General features: G+C 37.2%; 1 protein-coding gene across 1 annotated transcript in view; it reads right to left on the reverse strand.

Moving 5' to 3' along the window:
• The window catches only part of Ryr2 (ryanodine receptor 2), a 409,294-nt gene that overhangs the window by 96,739 nt on the left and 285,825 nt on the right, over positions 1–26,730 (reverse strand). Inside the window, exons 64-74 of the mRNA XM_033761774.1 lie at positions 21,823–21,883; positions 20,503–20,741; positions 19,051–19,132; positions 15,822–15,952; positions 12,448–12,768; positions 10,620–10,860; positions 10,166–10,253; positions 7,893–7,985; positions 5,644–5,814; positions 4,442–4,501; positions 1,080–1,214 (exon numbers count right to left, since the gene is read on the reverse strand). Coding sequence (XP_033617665.1) covers positions 1,080–1,214; positions 4,442–4,501; positions 5,644–5,814; positions 7,893–7,985; positions 10,166–10,253; positions 10,620–10,860; positions 12,448–12,768; positions 15,822–15,952; positions 19,051–19,132; positions 20,503–20,741; positions 21,823–21,883 — 1,622 coding nt within the window. The remainder of the gene's footprint in view (positions 1–1,079; positions 1,215–4,441; positions 4,502–5,643; positions 5,815–7,892; positions 7,986–10,165; positions 10,254–10,619; positions 10,861–12,447; positions 12,769–15,821; positions 15,953–19,050; positions 19,133–20,502; positions 20,742–21,822; positions 21,884–26,730) is intronic.

Consider the following 26,730-nt stretch of genomic DNA (forward strand, 5'->3'; position numbering starts at 1 on the left):
ATTTTTTTTTTTTTTTTTTTTGGTAGGGGGGATTGAACTCGGGACCTTGTGCTCCTGAAGCAGGTGGAGGAACCACTGAGCTACATCCCTGTCCCTAGATAATATTCTTATGTTATTTGACCATCAAGGCAGAGGTTGAAGTTCAGACAATAAAAAGCAGGAACTGAGGCAACGTGTTTATTATTATGCAATATGTCCAAAAATGGCTAAAGGTGACACAAAGTTAAAAATACATTACTCAATTCACTTAAGTGGTAAAATGTCTGGGATGACAGTAGGCATTCTATTACTTAATGTTCAGGGTAATCACTCCTGCACGTACTGTCACAGAAGCTGAATAGCAGGCCACTCTGTGAACCACACGTTACATTCCCCACTCTAGGGGACTTCATGAAAAAGAGGTTTGTCTCTGGTTGCACATATGTTATCTAAGACAGAGCATCATTCCTGGAAAAAAATAACATTTTCATTGAAGATGTTTCACATATTATTGCTTTAGAAATGCTTGAGCAAAGGGAGTTAATGAGAAAACAGCTTCGCGGTGTTGAATAGCAGACAACTGAAAAATCTCATTTGAGGTTTTAATATCAATAAATCGTTCTTCTGTAATAAAATTTTTCTTGATCTCAGCAAACTAGCTCAAATATATCTCTAAAAAAAAGGAAGTTTAACCAACAAAAATGAAGACACTTCAATATCTCAAACATGTTAGTAGCAGTAATAAAAAATGACATATTCATAATACACTTAAAATCATTTGTAACCTCTAAATATTTTTTAAAAGGATTTAGAATTAGATCTATAATCCAAATTATCAGTATAATTTTAGAAAGGTTTTATAAAAGACAATAAAAAGGTCTTAATCTCCTAAAATGCTTTATTTATACATTATTACAATAATTATATGCTTGGAATTTTATTCATTGGATACTAAATACTCCAATAAGTAGTACTCATTCTTTATAAGGAAGATACCGAATATACACTTTTTTGGCCTTTAGTTAACAAATTAGCATTGTCTTTTCAAAATATCTGTGCATTGTTAAGGCAAACGCGATTGAATTAGCACAAAGTCTGACCTGCTCAAGATGAAAAAGCACATTTGCTATATCCAGTACTCTTTCTACTGTCCTTTCTGGGTCTGAGGTATCTTCTGTCCTGTTTGGCAAGTCTTTGTAAAGGGCCATTTGCCATCGAATAGCAGGATCCTCCAACTGCAGAAAAAAGAAAAAATGTGGATAAAATACAAAACAACAACCGAGCAAAGGGTACACCTACTATTATTTATCAAGCATAGCACAACGTTGAAACACTGAGGATATGTAGAATGATGGAGTCCAGAGATCTAACGTAGAGCACGATAACCACAATAACACTGTACCGTATTTCAGAAACTTGCTGGAAGTAGATTGCTTAGCAAATTACAGAAAAGGATAAATATGTGAGGAAATTGATATGGTAATGTGCTTGACTACAGTAATCATTTCACTATGCATAGCAAAACATGCTGTATATCTTAAATACATACAACTGGAAATAAAAAAAAACACTAGGCAGATAAAGCCCTTGTAGTTCTGGAATTCATCACCTAGTAGGGAAGAAAGATTTTAGATGAATATTTGCAATTGTAATGAGGGCTACCAGAAAAGATATAAGGCATATGAAATACAGCCTACTTTGTGGGTAGGGGGGAACATTTCCCCGAACAAGTAAAGCTGTAACAAGGGCTTAAGGATGAGACGGAGATAGAGCAAGGAAGGGATGAGGCAACCTTTCCTCTTTCTCTTCCCCATTTACATTGTTGAAGGCTCATGTTTAATTTTACAAGCAATGAACGGGATCACATTTACAAGGTTCTTGGATACACTTATCCCATCGTCTTTGCACTTGTTAAAGTAGTTCTAGAAGTCCTCTTTCCTGACTGCTCTCCTAAGGTGTGATGAATGGTGAGTGCTACTGCCGAGCGCTACCCAGTGTAAAGTCAGGCTATGACAGTGTGTGCACATCCATGTTACTCACCGTACCTGACGCCGTGGGACTTCTGACTCCTTCCCAGTCAAAATGACCAAGAGAAGCAAATGCTTTGAATCAAATCAGAACAGCAAGGCATCTACAACTGCACAATTACAGACGCTCAGGAAAGAGGACTTCCACTACTGCTTCACAGAGGCAGGAATGATGGGATGTGTTCAAAGAGCGGGCAGCGTTTTCAGAGGGGTTAACGGTAATACGCTTTACCATAGCATATGTTTAAAATCTGAACCTTTACCATATAATCTCGTCACACTTCATAGCTATAAATACAGGGAGCATAAAACAGGTTAGTCTTACTGTTACAACGGTTTTAAATAATATAATCAATGGAGCTTTATAAATACTATACTCAACATTAAGGAGTCCACAAGTTTTCATGGTCAATACTGCCGAATCTCCTAAGTAAAAGTTACAACGGAGGCCTTCATGCTTTTTAGACAGGTTTATTATAAATCACAAAAAGTGTACATCATAATGAGATAAAGCATGTTACTTCAAAGAAATAAAAAAGAATAGTTGTGTCATTAAAAATAGGAAAAACAGTCTTCTCTTTCTCTTCTACTTTGGACTTTCCATTAAAAAGGAGAGACTAAGTACTATAAAGCAGAAATGAATGGGTGACATTTAAAAACTTGCAGAGTCCTAGCCTAAGAAATAGTCTGAAACATTAAAAGTAATTTTAATCTAGAGGCAAACCTACAGATAGGTTTGTACATGCATGACTAGAAAATACCATGTGTCCCTTGACAAAATGCTTTCCTCCCTACAGTTTTTTCAGCTGAGACTATGCTTGGTACACTTCTGGATTTTGATTGACATTATGACATGAATTTAATAAATAAGCATATTTCGTGGGGTGAAGTGCTTATTTTTTCAATATAAAATTATTCCTCTGGCCTCAAAATTATTGGCCCTACAACTTCAAGGCAATGTCTTCAATAGGCCGTAGAAACAAAAAATATATAAATATTTTTGGAAGCTTGTATATATCCGTGATACACGTGCCTTATTCATAGCATTGGAAAGTATACAATAAACATTAAAATAAGTATATATTCACTTCCTGTATATTTTCAGTTCTCACTTATTTGGAACTGAAAGGTTGATTAGAAATGCTTCCAGATAAGTACCAACCCCTTCTTCAGAGTCACAAAATAGTCCCTACCTCCCATCAGTGGTGGTACTACACCAGCATCCCTCCAACTGCGGTCTTCAGTTATCAGGAAACTCTCAGAATACATGATGTCCTCAAACACCCAGGGGTGTGTGCTAAAATAGTGTCTCCCAGCCAATGGAAGAAAAGCTTGTAGTATACACTCTTAAGCCTCTATTTAGAGGCTTTATGAATAGGTTTTATAGCGTTCAATATCTCTTTTTCTGTACAAAAGGAGATCATGTTCTAATAGGCATTCATCTCCTACTCTGCAAAAGTTGTTACTATGGTAAATTATGACTGAGTTTGTACCAAGTGAAATTCAATGTGTGTTCACTTGGAATTTGTTCTCAAATTTGCATTTGTTGCCATATGCAACTTGTAAAGGGACACTTCTGCGAAGTGCTAAACGAAAAATATGGCAGATACCCCTGGAAAGAGACATTTCAATACATTAAACCATAATTATATTGCTGTTACTACCATTTGATATGCAGCCATTTTCATAATTTAAAAATATTCCTCAGAAGTGACACCAGAATAAAAACAAACAGACTGAATCCAAATAATACAATTCTTAAAAGGCATAATAGGGTTGGTAAACAAATGAATACTCACTGGAATGAAAAAAATTATAAAAATTACTTCTGATAATTTTTTCATCTGTCATTATAAAGTATATGTTCTATTGCTTTCTCTCCATGTTTTCCTTCTCAATGAATATTCCTATCCTTAAACTATTTATTCTTTTTTGTTTTGTCTGTTTGGTACTGGGGATCCAATTCAGGACCTTGCACTTGCGAGGCAGGTGATAGCACCACTGAGCTATACCCCAGCTCTAAACTATTTATTCTTAAGGCAGAAATTCTGAGTATCTTTTGTACACTAATTTCTAACTACTAGATGTGAAATTTCAATTCCTTAGGGTTACTTCTATGTTCAAAAAACTTCAAAACTCAGCAATACAAACTCTATATTCAATCTTTACTTCAATTGGCAACACATGTTTCTCAAAATCTGACAATTTCTGATGGTCTACTTTAAGAATATATCATTTATTACTATAAGAGGCTTTTTTTTTTTTCTGTACTGGGGATCGAACTCTGGTCCTTGCGCTTGTGAGGAAGGAGGCAGAACCACTGAGCTACATCCCTGGTTAAAATATTTCACTCCCTTAATTGTTAATGTAATTTTATTTTTGTTATCATTCTAAAGACAGATACTAAAAGCATTTTAGAATAAAATCTAGCTTACCTTGCCTTGTAAATGAATATTACTGCGGATTATATCTCGAACTTCATCCTCAGTGTCTTTCTGTCAAGAAATATATGTTACCTAAAAGAAGTCTTAGAGTGCATCAACTATCAACAGAACAACTCAAACATCCTTTCATATAGTGTATGTCTATCTAACATCTTGATCAAAATGCCAAGAATTTGGGGAAATTTCCTTCGGATAATTTATTGGTACTGCTGTAGCTTGATTCAAGGCAACAGTCTACTTAACTCCAGGGGAAGCCTAACTTGACTCAGTAGAACCACGTTCCCAATTCCCAGCAAGAAGGGAACAGAGATATGTTCCCTTGGGCTCAGACAGAAGAGCATCCACAGTTTCCCCAAACACCCACAAAATAATATGACCACTTAACACCTTCCTCCATGAACTAGCAGTGGGAGGAGGTGTGCATCTGAGACTCGGACATCAGGCAGCTGCCAGCACGGCTGCATCGGTGGAGGCCACTAAGCCAAAACCTCCCTTCCATTCACACATTGAGACTCAATTTGGGATACACAGAGAGGTGCTTCATTGATTCTTTGCGGGAACTGTGACAAAATATGTCTCCCAATTTGCACAAATATACAATAGTAATTTCAGTGGCTATTTTCAAAGTCTGCATCTTTACCTGCATCGCTAAAAAGAAGACCACCGGGGGACAAAAGGAATCTAGAGACTTTAAATCTTGACGCTCTCACAGGAGCGTCTGCTGATGTAAAAGTGAACACCTTATCTCACTGCACCACCTTTAGTACAATGTGTTATGCTTCTAACACGAAAAATCACTTTCACAAATTTGAGTATACTTCTCATTAACTATTTATTTATTTATTATTTTGGGGGACCGGGGACCGAACTCAGGACCTTGCGCGTGCAAGGCAGGCGGCAGAACCACTGAGCTAAATCCCCGGCCCCTCATTAATTTTATATAGGACTCCATATGAAATCCATTTTTTTTCTGTTTGGCTTTTCAATATGTCATCGAGGTCATTAAAATAATTTAGAAATAAAAAGTCTCAAAAAAGACAATCTTTAAATCACATGGCTTGTGCAGAAACACTGTTCCCCGAGATATTTAATGCAAAGGGAATACTGACACAGAGCATCAAGCCCGAAGAGTGGGAACACAGAGGCATCTGGAAGACAGATGATCCCATTACTAGGGTGAGAAGGACACTTACCAGACTAAATCGATTTTTGGCCAGAGCGATGAGCTCCTGGTCCCCGGGGGCACAGATGTTCAGCCCAATGGGCAGTAACCTCTTTAGCGCAGCTACGATCAGAGAAGTCTGCATAGAATACCGGTCTCCTTTGCGCTTCATTTTCTTCCTTTCCTGATCAGAGACAGCTGCCTGTGGAGCAAACAGCAGGACTGGGACCTGCCCTGCTTCGGTTATCATTCGCAGCTCTGAGCCCTCTTGCTTATCGCTGCATCCTCCTCATTTATGCTCACTCCTGTTTGTGAAAATCCTGCCGTACTAAGAATTTTTTCTCCCTCCTTCTTCATATCTTTTGCTGACTTAAGTCCCACTTGCATACTGCTAGGTCATTAACATTCACCGGCACGCATTTCTGATACTTTTTAGAAGGAAAAGGCATACTATACTGCTAGCGAAGTGAGAAAGAAGGTATTGTATGATAGTTTCAGGCACCATGTTTTCTAATTTTAACACTTAAGAGAAAAAATGTAAGGATAAGGAGTTTATATTTGCTTTGCATATGTACATACGTACATGAATATATACATGAATACAAGTACGTATATGTGTATATATGAATATGTACATGAAGGAGAGGTTTATATAAACCCCTATAGGTGTGTATTCACACTAAACATACCCTATCTAGCGTGGTACATATAAATATATTATAAAATAAAAGATTTTTTATATAGTTTACAAATTTGTGTCCTAGAGCCTCAATTTCTTCTCTGCAGAAATAGAAGTGATAAACCTATCAGTGATTCATGAATATTCAGGAGTATCTGAATGACCAGGTTACAACCAAATACTGCCATGATACACGTTAGAGCTCTTCTGTGCTTCCTGTCAAAATGCCGTAGGATTACTTCAAATAACAGCTTAAGTTTCACTGGGTAATTAATTAATATTCTTTCTATTATGATGGCATAGTCTAATATCAGAATAAAAACAATTGTCCCATATTCATTTCTGTGTGTATGCTGAATTTCTTTGCAAGAATAATTCAAACTTGAAACAAATTTTCATGATAATAACACGTAATAAATTTGGGCTCTTGAGAAAAGCAACAAAGGATAATTTAATACACGAATGATACGTTTTACTCAAAGTAAGGCAAACTATATCATGTTATGATACTGAGAAGTTTTTAGCACAGTAAAAGTAGTGAAATTATTTATCATACAGTAAGGATGAGTACAATTAATGGGGTTTAGTAGAGGCTGGTTTATTTTGCCTGAATATGACTCTATTTTGCATTTTAAAACCATTTGGCAACATACTTTTTGTGCTACCTCATGAAATACATTTATCTTTCTCTGTGTGAATATATTTATCTTTATTAATTAGTACAAACTCAGATGACTATGGCATGAATTTGAAGTGATTGAAAGGGAAGTTTCTCCTCTTCCAACATGGAAGACAGAGACAACAGAGCCTAAAAGCAAAGTTACCACTAATGAATGAAAACCTAAAATTCGTCCATGTAGTTCTTAGATAATGCAGCTGATTGCTTTGAGAGCTATAGTTCTGGCATATTTAAATATATATGCTATCACTCTTGAAGACCATGCAATACTCTACCTAAGAGTTATATGCACCTTATACCAACTAGCAGTTTTGTGAGTTTGGTAGGTGGAAGTGTGTGTGCATGTGCTTGTGTATGTAAAGCATGTCTTTATTATGACCTTTTGACATCGTGGGGACTTGTAGACCCTGGAGAGATGGCCCTTCCTCGGGCAGGAGATTCCTAGAGAAATAAATGACTCCCAGTCAGCTCTCCTGTATGTACAAACCCAGCTGTAAAAGCCTACCTCTCCCACTTCTTTATCAGGCTCTTCCATTCTGGTTCAGTCTCCATCTACCCTCATCTCCCCAGGGCCAAAAACCAAACCACCAGAGATGCCTGCGTACAGGTATTCAAATTAGCCAATCTTAACCCTGCTTACCCTGCCTCACCATGGAAACCATACTGAGGCTCTTGCTTACATCCTCACTGGTATATCTGTGCATGATACCTCCACAGTGTCCGCCCTGTTTCTAGGCTGTGTGAGTAAAAAAGGTCATCCTTCATGCCACTCATTTCTGCATCTGTACATCTCACCCAGTAATACCTGATTCGAATGCATCCTAGCAACCCTTAAAATGGTATGAATGCTTTTAGTCAGTAAGCAACATCATCAAAGCCCATCACTCCATAAAACAACAGAGAAACATATGAAGAATAATACCTTGGACATCTTTGACTTGGTATCAGTGATAAGGAAAGACATATTGTTGATTTCATTCTGCACAACAAAGTTCTGCTCTTCTCTTTTGAAATTCTAAGAAGTTGCAAAGGAAATGTCAGTTAAAAGCCCTTAGATAAGAAGTCCATATAACCAGAGGTTATACAGGTGCCAAAAGTCTCTGTAAGAACAGTATTTCAGACTTATGAAGAATGGTAGCAAATACTTGTTGACTCTCTCATGAGGTTGCTTGGCCATGGGGTAAACCTTCCAAGAACTGCAAACAAATATGCACATTTCAGAGATGGGACACTTCGGAAAGTTTAAATCACAGAGCCACCCACTACCAAGTGATGGAATGGGCGCTGAAGCCCCGTTCAGCTAGTTAATGGGATCATTCTAAAGAGGAACTGACTGTGACATTCTTTTTTATGTTTTCAAAATAGAATAATGCTATTTAAAGCAGATTAAATACATGTCAGCATAGAAAGAGTTGTACATGCGCTGGGTTAAACAATGCCTTTCAAAGATACCTACAACTACAACATGGCTGCCAGTGAGTTTGAGGTCTAGATACGCAGTTCACGTAAGTATGTGGGGAATAATGTAACCCATGTTACCAGGTTTCTGTTTCAAATATGTAAATGAAATTTAAAAGTATACATTCATGTGCTCGCTTCAGTAGCACGTATACTGAAAGTATATATTCAGATTTTTTTTCTTATTCTTCAAAGTATTAGATAACCATCTACAAACATACTGATTGTAATACATACACTGTTCCAAAATTTGGTCTTACTCCTTTGACATTTCAGTTACTGATATAGGAGGGTATTATCAATTGTATAAGGAGAAGTATGCAGCTTTTAGAATTCTCAGGTAATTTATTCTTGGGCTCCTAGTTGATCGTGAGAAAGAAGCATCGAAGGAGAATTTAACGGAAAAAAATAAAAGGCAAATGACTGCAATTCAGCTTGGTTCTTTTACCACTGAAGGTGGATTGATTTCTTCTAGATTTTAAATTTTATTTCAGAAACCCTGAGTGATCTAGCACATCACTTTAAGATGAATCATGTAGGATAAGAAATCATTTACTTTTACTTAGAGGAAAAGAGAGGATCTAAAATAATTTGCTATCACATTACAGATAATAAATCTCAGTGTGAAGATACAAATGTACATGTTAAAGCCATTTTGTATATTCTAAGTCATGTTTTATGTCTGTAATATAATTAATAAGCCTGACAGACTCCTTAGATGTAGTTAATACTTATTATTCTGTTATTAAATATGAATTTTAAAACATTACTTAGTCAAAATGATTTGATTTGTAAAACAATCTGATAGCATAAACTGGGACAATCCCTTAGATGGTGAAACTAAGGCTGAGGTTCTTAATTTTAATTTCACAGAGCTCTCCCCCTTACAAAGTAACACAGAATTATAGTTCATAGAAAAAGTGTAAGCTCTTAAAATAATTTAGGACAATGATAAATGCCCATGCGTATGTGTATTCTGCCAGTTAGTACAAATGACTCATAAAACACTCTACAATTCTTCCTATGATTAAAACCTTTTTCAGATTTAGGAAATACAGTTCTACTTATAACATACAAATTAGTGAAAATTCACCAAAAATGTCCTCTAGAAATTTTTATCAAGAGGATTCCCAGCAGAGGCTACACTTTAAAAGGCAACTGATTCTAAAACATGTGCCAAACTAGGTTCCTAGAGGAATGAGTGTGTGAAGATAAAATAAATTTACACGTTAAACCAGTATTACTGAAACTGAGACATGAGAACTCTGGGCTAGGCACTGGAATGCCAAAGGATGGGGAAAGCTATAGTGTGGGGAAAACATCTCTGTGATATTTGTTCACTGATTGATTGATTACCATACCAGGGATTGAACCCAGCACCTCAATAATGCTAGGCAAATGCTCTCCCACTTGAGTTACACTACCAGCCCCTTTTTATTTTTGGAGACAGGGTCTCCCTAAATGGCCTACATGAGATTCAAATTTGTAGTCCTCCTGCCTCAGCCTCCGAAGTAGCTGGGATTACAGGCATGAGCCACTATGCCCAATGCTTTGTGAATTTTAAAAGATAAATAACAAATCCAAGACAAGTCCCCAAGAGCACCTACCCTCTCTCTTCAGCAGGCAAATTTGAGAAAGTACCACAGATGTTTACCAAGGGAGCTGGACACCTGGCTCCTGCCTACAAAAACCTTTATACCAAACAAACACAGTCATCATCCAGCAATATCCTCTTACATGAGATTTTGACCAGTAGATAAAGACTTCAGCCACCATCCGGAACAGTTCCTCAGCTTCGGGATTCGGTTCCTTCAGCCACTTTGCCCTGGATTGCAAAGCAAGAAACAAATTCTCACTTACTCCCTAAAGCTAATAAAGTTTTAAAAGTCTTCTTCTTTTCGCCCTAACTTAGAAACTCATAGTTGCTTCAATGTACAGTTGTAACATTTAAAAACCTGTGGATGTTGTAACTGTCCAAGTGCTGACCTTTCTATGAGAAATATAGAAATGTGATTTCTAATTTTGAGATGCTTGGTGAAAATTACTCTACCTATGGGCATCTCATTTCATTATAGCCATAAATAAGGTTATGGCCAAGTAGTTAGTGAAGAATGAAACAATTCAGTAGGAACACATTAGCCAAGGAAAGTAAAAATGAATGAGGGAAATTCACTGCTTCTGAACATTATACCTGTTATAGTCCACGAATCGAATCAAGAGAGGGTAGAAGGCATACAGATCTCTGGCTAATGTGGTGAACTCATCTAGAATGAGCAGCTCAGCCTCAGACATGTCCCCTCTGGCTTCAGCTTTGAGGTGGTCTTCCTCAGCTACCACCATGGCTGCTTTTTTCTTGAGTTTCTCCATTAAAGGCAAAAAATGAGTTTTCAAGAGCTGAGGTTTCACTTTATTGATGATAGGCTGGGAAAACACTGTTTGAAGAACGGATATTAGAATTCTTCTCAGTATAAACATCATTAAAACTGGGACAGGTTGCAATGCCAATTCAAATCCAATTATTTAAACTTGCCTCTCCCTCAGCGCCTGACTTTCTTAAGGACAAAATCTATATCCTGCCATTTTTCTGGACCAAAACCTAAATAGGCACAGTTGATTTTCAAAAATGATTGGAGAAACGAATTCACTGTGCTTATTTGATGGTTAAACTTGACTGGACCAACTTGATTGGTTTAGGATCTGCCTAGGGGATTAGTGGAATACATTTTGTGTGTGACTGGGTGGGTCACAGTGGCATAACCTTAGGTACTATTCCAGTCCCTCACCCCTTCCTCTCTGGAACTGTTCCCCTGCTACATTTCCTGAGTGCCATAAACTAAGCATCTCTAGTCTGCCACACCCTTTTCCCATGCTGTTTCTCCTTTGAAGCTTGCCTTCTATTGACTGGATTCCCTTGAACCACAAGCCAAATTAAATCTCCCTGCCTTTAAATTATGGGTATCAAGTATTGTGTTCCAGTAATGGAAAATCTAGCCATTATTAGCTTGCTTTTTTTTCCTGAAAGATTGATAGCTAAATTAAAATTTTACAGCAAGACTTTCATTCATCTTGGGAATCAACCATTTACACACAAGGAAGTAAAAGTGCTTCCAGACCTTTCTTTAGAGAGACAACACTCTCCTCTGTGTAATCAACGAGAGTATACAGATTTTTTCTCTTCTCCCGATTCTCAGCCTACAGAATACTGCTCTTTTATCTAGTAATGGCTGCAGTGGTTAAAGATAGTTCTGAATTTGAACTGGTCAGTGTCACAATGGATTTTTCCCTCTAAAAGTAACCTATAAACAGTGGGGAAACGTACAAAAGAGAATGAAATTAAAAGATCAACCATGGCTATGCAAACTAGTAAGGCAGTGGTGTACTTCTCTGGAGTTTTCATCAATAGATAAATTCGCAAACACTTATACACATATCATTTTCAATTCATTATTTAAGAAAATGATCTTCTCTTTACTCTCCATGATATAAGCATTTCCAAAGGTATAAAACACCACTGAAAGCTTAAAGACGGCACAATGTTCTGTTATGAGAATGTACACAAACTTTTAAACTGCATTCTAGTCGTTGAGTATTTAGATTTCATACAGTTTTTCGATATCAGTAGGTAGTCGTAACTGCATGTCTCACTTTATCTTTTGATTGCTCTTCATGCACCACATAGGACTAATAGATGAGGTTGCCTAAATGTCTGGTTCTATTTTTTTCTGTGTCTACACAATCACTGTTCACCTGTTTTATTAATCACAACTTATTGTGCTTATTGATTAATCTTACTGAGATTGTCAAAGAAAATGTTTAGTGAAAAGTAGTAACTATGTAGAAAGTTATGGGATATTTGATTATATCTATATTTTCTTAAACCGGCATGACAGAAACAATATTTTCTGAGCATAGAAGAAAATCTGAATGACGATGATGCAGGACAATTCCAGGCATCTGTATCACCAGTCACTGTGGAAATAGAACAGCTGTCGAGGGGTACAGTTCTTTCTGAATCTTACCTGCCAGACGCTTCATCCAGGCTCCCTCATCGATCCCCAAGTTGTTGTATATGATCTTCAGGATGTTCCCCAGGAGGGTGTTCATGTGCTCCGAGTTCAGGGCTGTGCAGCACATCTCGGAGCGCTCGGGATTGTTCTCAGGCCCATGTTCCCACCATCTAGACAGGTAGCTGCACAGCATGGGCAACACGACCTCCATGACGTGTGGCATCTGTGTGTAACGGATCCCAGACTCGGCCAGCTCCACGATTTCCTCCATGAGCTTCTCCAAAGACGGTATATTTGGGCACATGTCCTCCACATTCGGAGGCAGGTTGAGAGCTGCAGAACCACAGGTGGAAACAGATTTTGTTCAGAGAAGGAGCTGGCACAAGGTGGCAGGTCTCCTCTGTTTACCACAGACACAAGCAACCAGCTCACTTTGGGGCTCAGAACTCAGTAGCACCCGCACGCCTTCAACTGGCCTCTTCTCCCTTTTCCAGGGGCAACTGTTTCACAGGTTCTCTCCCCGAAGTTCCTACCTTTCAGACACCCCCGTCAGATCCCTGAGCAGCTGCCATCTATGTCTGGGCCACACTAGAAATACATTTCCCAGTCTGTGCAGTCAGCTTGAGGGCCCTGCTCTTGGTTCCTCCTGTATTCCAGCCACCTTCTCCTCCCTAGGGGCCTCGCTCAGCCCTCTATTTTCAGTCCCTTCTTCCCTGAAGTCTCCTTCCCAGCAGCCTCTATGGATACAAAGTTCTTCTGGAGCCCCCAGCCTTCCAGGCACACATCTGACCACAGTAATGATATCTCCACTTTCCACCATGCTTCCCCCGCCCGAATCTCACTCACACTCAGTGGTATTTTACACCACCAATCAAGTCCCCTTTTCATGAAATAAACTTCCTTAACTTTTCAAAATTGGGCCCATCTTTTCTCTTTGATGAACTTTCAAGTGTTGGTTTTCTTTAGTGTCTTTCCCGGGAGATTTCTAAACCACGGATCTATTCAAGTCAATCCCTTTGCAAAGCCAGTAAAACGGTCCCCTTTGCCATTGGCATAGTCTGCATTTCTCCTCTGACATGGGACGGCTTCGCACCGGCCCACTTTCTGGTTGTGCACTTTCACTCTTTTTCCTTCTGAAAGCTATCTGCAGACATTGTCAACACGCTTCAAGTTTTTCCTGATGTACCGGTGGTTCAGTGTTTTCATTTCAAGACTCATCTTGAATGAGTGCTAGGCAGTCTTTCCAGGTGTTCTTGGCTAAAACTGCCTTTCTGTGACCTTAATATTCTTTATTCTGAACTATTTGCTATCATTATTACTACTCTGAGACAGGGTCTCGCTTTGTTGACCTGGGCTGGTGTCAAACTCCTGGGTTCAAGCAAACCTCCTGCCTTGGTTTCGGGGATAAGCCGGGACTACAGGTACATTCCACCATGCCTAGCTTTTATTTTGCAGTTCATCACACGTGTTTACAAATCCTTCATCCGCTACTGGAACTAAAATCTCCCTGAGGAAAAGAACTATATATTATTAACTTTGCACAGCACCTCCTTTACTTCCCAAAGTGTGTATCACAAACCTGATTGCTGATCAGTTGATTAAAAGATGAATAAAATCATTACATTTAATTCTACTTTGTCATGCAAATGTTATGGAAACATAAGCAGGTAAATTACTGCTTTGTATATTCTGTTCTTTGTCATAGGATAACAAATAGTCCTGGTTCATAGCTAAAATATTAACAGTTACAAAAGTCTTTCGTCAGGTACTGGGAATCAAACACAGGACCTTGCACTTTTGAGGCAGGCGTGACACCACTGAGCTCAATCCCGGGCTAGAAAGTTTTAATAAAACCTTATATTTATCTAGATGATTAATAATTTAACTCAACCTTTCTTTTTTTTCAGTCCCTAGTCTTCAACCTAGGTAGGGCCTTTGCACTGGGATTTTTAAAACTGGAAAACAGGGTCTCACTAAGTTGCCCGAGCTGGCTTCAAACTTGCAGTCCTCCTTCTCCAGCCTTTCTGAATGCTAAGACTGCAGCTGTGTACCACCACGTTCAGTTTTAGCCATTTGTTCACTAACTGCTTGCAAATACATTACAGAAATTATGTAGAAAAATAGTATGCCCATGCAGTGTATTTTTTCATTTCATCTGTTATATAAAATCAGTATTATAAAATAGCTGAATTAAATAATAAGTATTGAAGTCATTGAAAAATACCTTACTTGATAGGACTTGCTGTAAAATCAGTGTAACCAACCAACAGCTCCCATTAAAACATCAGTTACATAAAGACATCCATAGAGAGACATGCACTTACGAAGAGCAGGTAGATCTTGTTTATGCTTTAGTAATTATTTTGGGTTACTAGACAACAGACAAAATATCATTGGCCTTATCAGACTTAGAGAAAACCCCACAGGAAAATCCTATGACAGGGCCTCTGGGTGGAGTGATGAGGCATTGACAACTTTGCTTTTATGGATTTAAAGTTTAAGCTACAATAATCAGTTTCCAATTCACTTGTTCTTCTAACTCAATTCAAATCCTAGTTGATAATTCCAGTTAGGTTCTCAAAGGCCAACTATGGAGATCATCAACCATGACTATAAAAGCTTTTCAACTAGTATAAGTTTTTTTTAAGGGCCTATCTACCTAAAATTCAGATTTTCCAGCCAGAAATTTAGCTCAGTGGTTCGGTGGCCTGCCTTGCAAGCGCAAGGACCCGAGTTCAATCCCAAATACCAAAAAAAAAAAAAAAAAATTTTCAGATTTTCCAAAATTAAATGCGCTATAACACATGAGTACATGTACACAGATAACCACCCAGTATGCACTGAGACACATGGATCTCAGGGATACACACATTCAGGCCAGGTACAAAGTAAAATTGTTGAGTTTGTGTCTCTGATTTATTTTTTTAAGATTTTTAAATAATAAAACATTTAGACAAACTATTAGACATCATTAAAAACTTATAATAAGATAGATACGTGGTGAACAGAGTTGTGCAGGTTACAAATCACAAAGGGTACACATGTGATGAACAGGATGCCACAGCCCTCGCTGAACGACTGCAGGAGAGGAATAAAGAACTCAGATTGACTCTTCTCTCTGACATTTGCCGGTTATTTAGCCTTATTCTCAAGAATGAACATTTGTCTACCAGCTCATCAACTCAGAAGCAATTACATAAATTTTCTTTCAGAAACATTAGGGGGATAGTACACAGCATTCCAAAAAACGTAACATCAAACAGCACCACTTAAGAACAAAGAGCAAGGTTGTGAAATCATAAGGTGAAATAGCCCATTAAGAATCACGGCAGGAAAATACGGAAAACGCCATTAAGTTTTAGCTGTATGTATTTCCAAAACATTACCTGCTCTCTCTCGTGAAGACTTAGTATTGTAGATGGAGTGAACATTATGTTTGTCGAGATGAGTTTCCAAAAATGCCACAGGAAAGGCACCAGCAAAGGCAGCCAGACATTCTCCTAATGCGGAGCGTTGCCTGTGAAGAGGAAATGCTTATTTTTGTCTCCCAAGGAATCACTGAAGAAGTTATATTAAAATTGGCATGGATGACCAGAAAAGAAACAATAATACTGTATTGTTACTAATAGAGTACTCTTAATCCAATTTCTATACTGCAAAACGTCATATGAGTTCAAAAACAAAATATGCTCCCCTTAATAAAAGCTAAATTATCTCAGGGAAAAGGAAGTTAGAAACAGTACAGACCAAAATAATAAGATAAAACAAAATGAGAAGGCACTGGTTTTTTTTCTCTTACCAATTTAAACATTTTCTTCCCTCCCTCCTTCTGTCCCTCTCTCCGTTCTTTTCTTTCTTTAGGCAAACGACCTACTGAGGAGGAATTCTTGCGTGGTGAATAACTGGATTCAGAAAAGTTTACAAGTGGAGCACTAACCCTGACACACTAACACAATCTTAGCAAAAATACCACAGAAAAGTGATTTCAAGACGGCTATAGAAATCCCAACACATGATAAACACTAAACTCTACTGATAACATCTGAAGCTGATACATCATTTACAGCAGGAGGAAGCTGCTGCAGAAACCAAATTATGACTGATGACGTGGGACAGGCTATGACCCAAGGCTCTTCCTGCCACTGATATTAGCTCCCTCTCTCCATTTAATCAACTAAACCCAAGACTTTGCTGGCAGAGGAAGCTATATAAAATATTATGAAAACAATTTTAACATGATAAAGTTCTTTAAAGATTGTAATAAACACAATTTTAAAATTGGTACAATCAAGAAAACTTTACTGAATTTTCTTAGGATGCAGTTTTTAAACTTTTTTGCAGAATTATCATATAATCATATGTCACTTAACAAAAGATGTTGAAGTATCATAATAATTCCATATACGCATGCTTTTAATCTAGACTTGCAAATTCTGAGACACAGCTAAGGAAATAAGTATATATAAATACAAGAATCTATGAACACAATTCTAGCATTTTTTATGTTAGTGAAAAAGAGAAAATATCCTACTTTTCAAAATAAAATATCACTACAATAAATCTACTTCCTTGGTCTAAAGTGTTTAATAAATACAGAAATCTTATGAAAGTAGAGTTTAGTATAAAATATAGCTACAATTCTTAAAATATTCAGAGTGAAATAAATTATCATTTTCCATCATATAAGTTTATATTTCTATGTAATTGTCATCCTGTTTCCATTATTGTAGCTTCACGAATTTTAATATGTGGTTAGCTGACTACCCTTTCATCACTGTTTTATTTCCTTTCAACATTTTGCTGGAAAGTTTCATGGGCTTATTCTTTGAAATGAACTTGAAGATTATTTTTTCAATTTCAACAAAAAGCAAACTTATTTTTGAAAATGCGTTACTATTAACTATAGATTAATTGGGAAGGTTTTACATCTATTCCTTTTTATACATGAGGTGAGCTCAAAGTATACGGAGAATGTTTCAATTTCTTGATGCATTATATTAAAAAAATGCACTGACATGAATCCTTCCGAAAACATTCCCTACACTTCAGACACACTTACTCCACTGTTCTTGCCACTTTCTGAAGCAGTTCTGCAAGTCCTCTTTCATGAGTGTCTACTGAAGGCATGAGGAAAAATATGGAAGGAGAATGCTGCTAATGAGGGCCACGCAACGGAAAGGAAGGCTTAGAAAAACATTGTGCTGTGTCCTAATCCTCCCTAGTCACTGGATCTGGCACCATGCAGCTGATGGCTCATCCCCAAATCAAAATAACTGCGAATGGCAAACATTTTGAATCAATTCAGAATGAGGCAGCAACAAAGCCGCAATTAAATATACCCATGAAAGGGGACGTCCAGAACTGCTTCAGAAAGTAACAAGAATATGGGATAAGGGTGTTTAAAGTGAGGAGCAGTACACATTAATGACAATGTGTTTTTTACTGTAATACATTAAACATTCATCCCATAGTATTTTGATCATACCAACTATGCTATCATAACGTCTGCTTATTTTGTTTACCCTGGTCATCTTCTCTGCTCTTCAGACATTTCTTACTGAAGTTGCTAGTGTTCTTTTACTTTAAATTCAATGCACAGTGATGTACACGCACCCATGTTTATAGCGGCACAGTTTGTAATAGCTAAAACTTGGAAACAGCCCATTTGTTCATCATTTGGAGACTAGATAAAGAAGATGTGTTTTTTCTATAAAATGGAATATTACTCATCCATAAAGAATGAGAAAGTAGATTCCTTCATAGGAAAATGGTTACATTTTGAGGATATACTCCTAAGTGAAATAAATAAGTCACACATGTGTAAATACTGAATAGTTTCTCTGGTGTGAATAAGCTGTAATAGTACGTAAAATCCTAATGAGATAAATGACATTGTGAAATGGGAAGAAAGGGGCTAAAGGTGTAGGGAAGGTAGGATGGGTAGGGGAAGGGTAATAAGGGAAAAGAAAAAAATGTGAGAAAATGAAAAGATGGAAATAAAGTGTTTGTAAATGGGGAGGGGAGGAGGAAGTGAAGGGAGGGCAGGGACAAGGGGAAAAAATGAGAACCAAGACCTGTCATGTAGAGGTACAAGATCCCAACAATGAATGTAACTGTACTGTATCCCTAAAATGTACCAGTAAATTCAATTACTTAATAAATAAATAAATTCAATGCAATGCCTGTTCTTACTTTGGCAATATCAGACTAGTCTCTCTGGAAACCTGAGAATGTATATAAATAAAACTGAAGACCAAGGGTTTAGCTCAGTGATTCTGCCACCTGCCTCGCAAGCACAAGGTCCCAAGTTCAATCCCTGGTACCAAAAAAAAAAAAAAAAATGATTTTAAGAACTACTTTGTATTTCTGATCTACAATGAGAAACTGAACTAGCAGATTTTTTCAGTTTCAACTTTAACTGTTTTTTATCGTTGTTTTTACTATTTTGAATAATGCTACAATATTTTAACAATTTTTATTTAGCTTAAATATTGCCTAATTATTGTACTCTCAAAGAGCTTAAAGGTCTATCTGGTGTAGTTTAGAAGGACAAAGTTATAAAAATAAGAGTCTCAAAACACCTATTAATATAAATGTAAACTTTAAAATTCTTACCTCTCCACATAAATACTCTTGCTGGTTCCCAAAGCATATAAGCTAGTCAGAATTCTATAACAAGACACTTGTACATCTTCCACTAAAGAAAAAGAGAATCTCACTTAAAGCAAAACCATTTATTGTAATTGTCCCGAGAAAGATAAGGCTAAAAAACTCCTTACTAAAGACATTCTAATATTTTAACATTTGGAAAAAGCAAAATCAGAACAGATGTAGAAGATGAAACATTCTTTTCTTTGGGGTGCTAAAACTGTTCTAAAGAATACTCTGTGATGATCCAGAATATTCTCAGAAATAACATCTTTGTAATTTTTCTCTAGGTATAAGCATAAGCGATTTAACCATATGGATATCTTTATAATATTAGCCACAAGAATAACTGGAAAGAGAAGGATCCAGGTAGATGTCTGCTCTTGCTCCAAAGGCTCATGAGAGCTGCATGGTTTGCCCTGACGCCCAGATGCTAATGAGAACACTGGCTGGAACAGTCTCTTACTTTCTCAAATGACTTGACCTTCAAGACATCAGTCATTTACCCTGTATTTATTCACGGTAGAACATTAAACAAAACCTTATAGATAATCTATTATCCAATAAAATACACTTACAATTCAAAGAAACATAAGAACTCTGAATTTCTAATTTCAACTTCGCTAGCATTTCCTGGTGGGTACACCAGGGAGGAACAAGCCTTGACCTCAGACCTGTTTCCATGTACACACTGTGCTGTGAACAACGCTCCTACGGGTTAAAACCCAAGTTTTCAAACTGGTATTTGTGGCAGGCACTGAATAACAATCTTCACAGACTGCCGCCCACCACCACCTGGGGAACCCACAACACGGAAGTGTGCCTAGGTGGGTCCCATGTTCAGACCAGCAGCAAACCAGGAACCTAGATCAGCTCGTGTTTTATATATTCCACTTAATCTTGGGACATCTGTAGTTTTTTTTTTTTATAACTACAGAATTCCAGCTCAAACCAATTAAGTCTTCCACGAAAACTGACTAAAACTTGGGAACCAAATATAACTGAGTCCTCCTACCAGTCCAAGCATTTAGACACAAACTGTGGCTCAGTAGTCTTCGCACTAGTTGGTAATATAGCTCATGAAACAATTAAAAAATACTCAATGTGTCATGTCATATGGTCCAAATGAATTAGAAAATGTCACTGAAAGCAGAAAATTAGAAATGGATTTTGGAACCCATACTTCCACAAGGTAGAAGTTACTGTCTGTGACCAGTACTTTACCAGTCTTCTCATGGGCCCATGTGACTCAGAGAGCTATCTCTACACAAATGGTTCCTATAATTCAAATGTCAAAGTATAATGTTTTGGGGGCATTTTAATGTATAATCAAGTTCTTGAATGACCCAGGTGTTACATTTACAATTTTTAAATTGTACTATCTCAAGAATGAAACCCTGAGTAATAGATTCTACATACATATTAGATCTTCTCCAAACTGGTGCTGGCCAATATGTTCAAACAAAGAGGACAGCATTGGCAACAGCGCCACCGTAGTGTAATTGATAATCTGAGTGACCCCCCTGGGTTGGTTTCGCGTGTGGGTGAACTGGCCCTGCTTCAGGTTTTCCATAGTCTTCTCCAAATCTTCTGCAGCGTTGTCCAGAAAAGCTCGGAGTGCGCTTTTCACACGATCCAGCCCCGTCTTCATCACAGTCCTGGAAAACGAATACGGGAGAGCTTGTACCTTCCAACGGTGCAAAAGAAATGCAGATATGTGGCCCTGTATTATGTGTGTTTCTCCATTACAGCATCCACTTTTCATTTTTGCAAGGGTGGGGATGGAACCTAGGACTTCAAGCACGCTAGACAAACACTGTACCACTGTGCTACATCCTGAGCCCCCTAAATTTTTCAAATTAACTCTAAAACAGTTATTTTTCAATATACTGGAAGTTACAGGGATACCGCTGTGTAAGATGCCTTTCCCAGAAGGCTTCATGGACAACTTCATTAAAGATCTCTAAGCAAAAGGCTGTGTGAGTACTTTATGCTCTCAAGTTTTGAGGGAGTCACAAAATAACTGATACAGTATAGTTGAAGCCAGTTAGCTGATCCCAAATCCAACTGACTGATAATATTTCCTGAGACACTGAGCACAGAAGAAGCATTTAATGCCAGCTAAAGCAAATCACCAAATGACAAAAAATATCCTTCGTAAGAGACATCTGTAAACTAGATTTTAATTTATCTTAGATACTATATGAGTTAAACGTATAGCTTAAAAGTTGAAATAGTATTTTGTTAAATAAGCTAAGTTTTTATTCAGTCAACATGCTGGATTTCTCAAGTCAACAACAGAGCAGAGTAGGAAGGACAGCACCTCGGGAACTAGTCTGCTCGCATGCTTACTACGCAATCTGAAGCATTACTTTACTCATTTGCAAAATGAGGGTAAAATGCTTGTATTGACGGAAAGTCAAGCTTTATTATGAACACTGATCACATCTCACATCTTGAAGTTACTCAGACCTCCAGAGTTGCCATGATACATTCTTGGCTCCACTCTCAGTTACACTCTTAGCTGCTATGGAAATTACTTTAAATTTAAATAACCTATATAAAAAATTATGTAAGTAAACTGTCACTATGTTAATAATTTACCAAAGATTTTCCTTCTGTTTATACGTAAGCCTTCGCCACAAAATCCAAAAACAAAATCAAGACACCGGTTCCTTCTTAGCATTCTTATGTATCTTTTGTACATTCACTCATGTAGATGAAAATGTGTCCATTTACCTTGCATCCAAGGTCTGACCCAAAATATGAAGACAGTTGACAATGGAGGTTGCATCATTTCCTGAAGGGAAAACAAAAGGCTGCATCAGTGTCCCTGAAAATTTATCAAGGTAACTTCTTTTCTATGAATATTTGTGTTGCAAAAATTAGTTAATGGCATAATTGAATAATAACTCAATTAAAAAGATTTTGTAATAACCAAATTTGAAATCATGCAGTTTTTCTGCTTAAAAGTGATTATGCAAATGTAAGTAGAAAAGCAATAAAGCATGTCTTATCAAATAGCTGACATGCTCAAGAAGCATTCAAAAGCACTGCACACAGCTAAAAGAACTTCAACCGAATTCTTTATGTTCTTCCTCCCCACACTACCTCATTTTATTTTTCATTATATTGTAGGCAGATTTTTAAAGTCAGTTCAGAACCTTTATGAAATGAGTTGGAGCAAGTTTAAACATTTTAATTCCACTTTAATTACCTAGGTGTCTCTCCTTTATGATTTCACTCAACTGCCTTAAGATGAATTAATTTGCGTGAATTTTATTGCAGTAAGATAATTTGATTTGCCCGAATATGGTTGGTCTTTGACAGCAAGGAAACACCTTGTAAAACCAGCACATAAAAAAAATCAGAGGTTGAACAAATCGAACAATACACTTATGTAATATTTGAAATGGGAGTAACTCTTCCTGAGAGTAAGGGTAAGATTCACTCGCTTGGGTTGCCATGCTTTATTAGAGTGTATGGAAACACTAGTGATACGGGTATTGTATAGATTTTATTTTTTGATAGAGATACAAAAAAGTAAACAAATGATGAATCCAAAGTAATAATTTGACCACTTCAATATAACTTGATAGGATCTGTTCCTTATTCTATACTTTCATTACCTACATGCAATCGTGCGCGCACACACACACACACACACACACACACACACACACGTCCTGGGGCTGAGGGTAACAACTCTTATTTCAACAAAAGTTTTTAGAACACTTGGATATGTTCTTCATATAAAATGGATCCTGAAAGACTTAAATATACATGGAAACAAATAATTATCTTAGAACATGGGCAAGCCATGCAACTGAGATTTTAAAGAAAATGTCTCATGAATTTTGTGTCCTGAATCTCAGAATTTCTGGTACTAACGAAGGTAAAATGAGCAGAAAGGCAGCTTTGTTAGTTGCCTATCATCTTTTGGCAGAAGCCAGTCCTATGATTTCTACCATAATCCTTTGATATAGTATTCATTTCATTGTTTCAACCAGGAAACATTAAATACTAGGTTCCTTCAATTTTGGGTTTTTTGTTTTTGTTTTAGTACTAGGAACTGCACCCAGGGCCTTTGTCTTGACCTATATCCTTACCCCCTTTTTTATTTTGAGACATGGTCGAGCTAAGTCACTAAGTTGTGCAGACTGTCTTCAAATTTGTAATCCCTCCTGCCTCAGGTTCCCAGCCCTCTTGGATTATAAGGTACACACCACCCATGTCTGGCTTCCAATGTTCATTAAAAAAGAAAATACAGTCCTTGTGGTACTTGAATTTAATGGAGATAAAGAAAAGGAACCAATGAGAAGAAAAAATTCAGCTTCTAATATAATATTAGGACACAATAAAATATATAAATATATATGCTATAAAAGACAATAGGGATTAGAGCACTAGGCTAGAATATTGAGTGATGCTGAGTCCCTCTTTGAAGTGGCATTTGAGCAGACTCAACTGTCATGAGGCAATAAATTATGCATGGATATGGCTGGGAACAGGGCCAGATACAGGAAGAGCAGGTGCAAAGGTCAAGGCAAAAACTGAACCTAGTGTTGTAGGCGAGTACATCTCAGCGGCTGAGGCTGCGAGACGAAGGGAGAAAAAGAGGGAGGTAAGGTGCAGAGTTGGGGAAAGGCCAGGTTTGAGAGCCTTGCAATCAGAGGCACTGAGGAATTTTGAAAGTGAAATAGAAGATACACTTAAGGTCACCAGCAAGGTGGGATAAAATAAAATTTCTCTTTGATAAGGAGTGATTCACAAAGTATGCAACTCTGGAAAAGCAGGAACAGAAGTGACCGCAGAAGCTGAAGAACTTGACTGATGACAGTAGGTTTGGATTAGGGATGACTAGCAGGGAAGTCATTAAGGATAAGTTGTAAAGATTTTCTCACAGATGGAATGTGGGATGAGAGGGAAAAGAGCTGGGGATGACATCACGGAGTTTCGCCTGAGCGGAAGGCAGACTGGTGGGAGCATCACTGATGTGTGGGGAAGCAGTGTGCATGTATGGAGGGGGACCCCTCGCCTTGGACGTGTTCAATGTGACCGGCCTATTGAGGCGTGGAAAAGGAAGACGGTATAAAAAGCTGGAGTGCAGGGCTACATCTGGACATCAAAAGTACATAAATAAATTTGTAAAACCACATAAAATGAGTCAACAAAAACAAAGGAGAAGGAGGTCCTGGAACTGTTAGTGTCTTGAAACATAAAAGGGAGATGCAGTTCAGAAATGAGAGAGGAAGCCCACAGAGAAGTAAGTAAATAATAGAGCCCATCAGTTTACGAGGCTATCATTCAGGGCCAGATCAAAGAAGCTGGCCCCTCGGTCTCTTCCTAAAACACACAGTGCTTTTTGTATCCCATCCTCCTCTGATCTACTCTCTATAGATTAGCGGTGTTTGCACTTTATACTGAAGATGAACCACATCCTTTTCCACAGGAGAGGCTGGAGGTGCTTTAAATTCCTACTCACATAAGCTTGAGAGGTTGGGATTCTTGTTTGCTTTTTCCACTGCACTTAGAAGAGTGTCTAACAGGCAGCAGGAACTTGATTAAACATTTATGGAATGACTCTGAGATATAGAAGTGGGAAACCGCACTAGCAGCCAGAAAGTTCTGTCAGTCAAATGAAAATGTGTAGTGGGAAATGTGATTCCTGTGATTGCTGACACTAACAAATATAAGCTCCATTTATGTTTCTTCGTACCCCATATTACATATAAAACAACTTTAAATGGAATTACCTTAATGTAAAAAGTGGCAGGAAAAGGACATAAAGGATTTTTTTTAAAAAGTAAAAAGTATTGTCTTCAACATTTTAATTTACAGACCAAGCAAAAGTATCAACTCTTTTAGCCTAGGTAAGGAGACAAAAGTGGTGAGAAAGAAAGAGAGAGAGAGAGAGAGACAGACAGACAAACAAACCAAGGTTTTAAGTAAATATAGCTCGTCTTAAGGCCAACTACATCTATCCAATCAGGAACGCTAATCATGGATTCAGTAAGAACAGGAAGGCTAATAAAGCAAGGTAAGATGGTAAAATGTCAAAGTGGTGACTGAATTTTCATATTCTTAAATAGATATGAGGCCTTAAAAGTTCTGAAAGTGGTCTATTTGTTTTTAGGTTGTGTGTTTGTATCAGTATGTATTGGGTGTGTACAAATATATGTACATATATAAGCACTTAGCTAGATACTGAGAATCCCAGCTCATACCTGATTTGAATGACAGACAACACTGGGTCACAAATAATGTTACAACGCTCCATACTACAATCTACTAAATAATAAACAAACTTAAATATATAATATATATATATGTAATATATAAATGATACTTTTCTGTATTTTAAACCCAAATTATTTTTTTTTAATATATAGTTTCTGTAACTTAGGAATTCTTGATCTTTTTTTCAAATTTGATGTGTCATGTTCCACTTGTCTTATAATTTGGTATACAGGGAATTCTCAGAGTGGTGACATTTTCTCCTTTGTAGACAACAATAGCAGTCATTGTAGTATTTATTTTTTCCTGTAATATTTATTTTTTCCTGTAATTTTTATTCTTTTATATTTTTAGTGTGGCTGCTGAAATGCTATCTCATTATAGTTTCTGAAGAAAAGATTAATTTCGGCTGGATCCTTAATGGGAAATTAAGTATGCTAAAATATATAAATTTCTCTCAAAATTATGAGAGATCAGAAAGAAATTGAAAAGTGTCACTGACTGTCATTTCTGAAGTTTGTGATATTGAAGAGAGTGAAATTATTTCCTGATTTAGTGAGAACTTCGGTTAAAATGAGAATACATTTTGGAAAACTGTAGATTCTACTGATTTGTCCTAAGTTCTGGCAATTCTCCACTAATATTATGTTTAATGGAGAGAAATAGAAATGCCTATACTGCTCTAATATCACCTTCTGACACTCCTTTCATTTAAGTGTCTGATTCCAGTATTTCTGAACTTATTACCCGAAAAGAAATGTCATTTTCTTTCACAGTTAAATTTAGAAAATTTTGACTGGACCATGTACATTGTTATAGAACTACAGAATTTGAAACCAGAGAAGACCTTCGTGATTTTCCAGGTTTTGAATTAAAGTAATCAGTACATGGTAGAAGGCTGTGCCTGACTAAAGCATTAAGTTCTCAAGGTAAAGAGACATTCAGTTCTCAGATTTGCACTATTCTTATTGATTCTTGGTACTTTACATCATTTCTCTCCATTGTATGTCTGCTACCGAACAAATTAAGCACAATCTAAACATCACTGGGAATAAGATAGACACATATTAATTTTCTATTATCTCCTGATATAGAAAATCAGTCATTTAAATATATGAATGGTTTTTGGGAGAAGACATTAGAAATATCAGTATAAACCTAACCCAGTAATTTATTGATAAGGGAGAGATAAAAGTTGAAAGAATTGACTGTGATACTTTACTAAGTATTTAATTTTCAAACTCAAACACAATAGTAAGATTTATGCACTGGTTTAAATTAGGCACTCATCTGGACAATGAAAATGTTATTACTATTTCATTTTAAACATATACTATGTATCTCGATCTGTATTCCTTCAGGTAACACTGGAGTTGTATTGATGGTATTATATATTGAGTCCTAGGGCCA

The sequence above is a fragment of the Fukomys damarensis genome, unplaced genomic scaffold (genome assembly GCF_012274545.1).
Source record: "Fukomys damarensis isolate Sample0158 unplaced genomic scaffold, DMR_v1.0_HiC HiC_scaffold_10, whole genome shotgun sequence".
In the NCBI taxonomy this organism is placed as follows: Eukaryota; Metazoa; Chordata; class Mammalia; order Rodentia; family Bathyergidae; genus Fukomys; species Fukomys damarensis.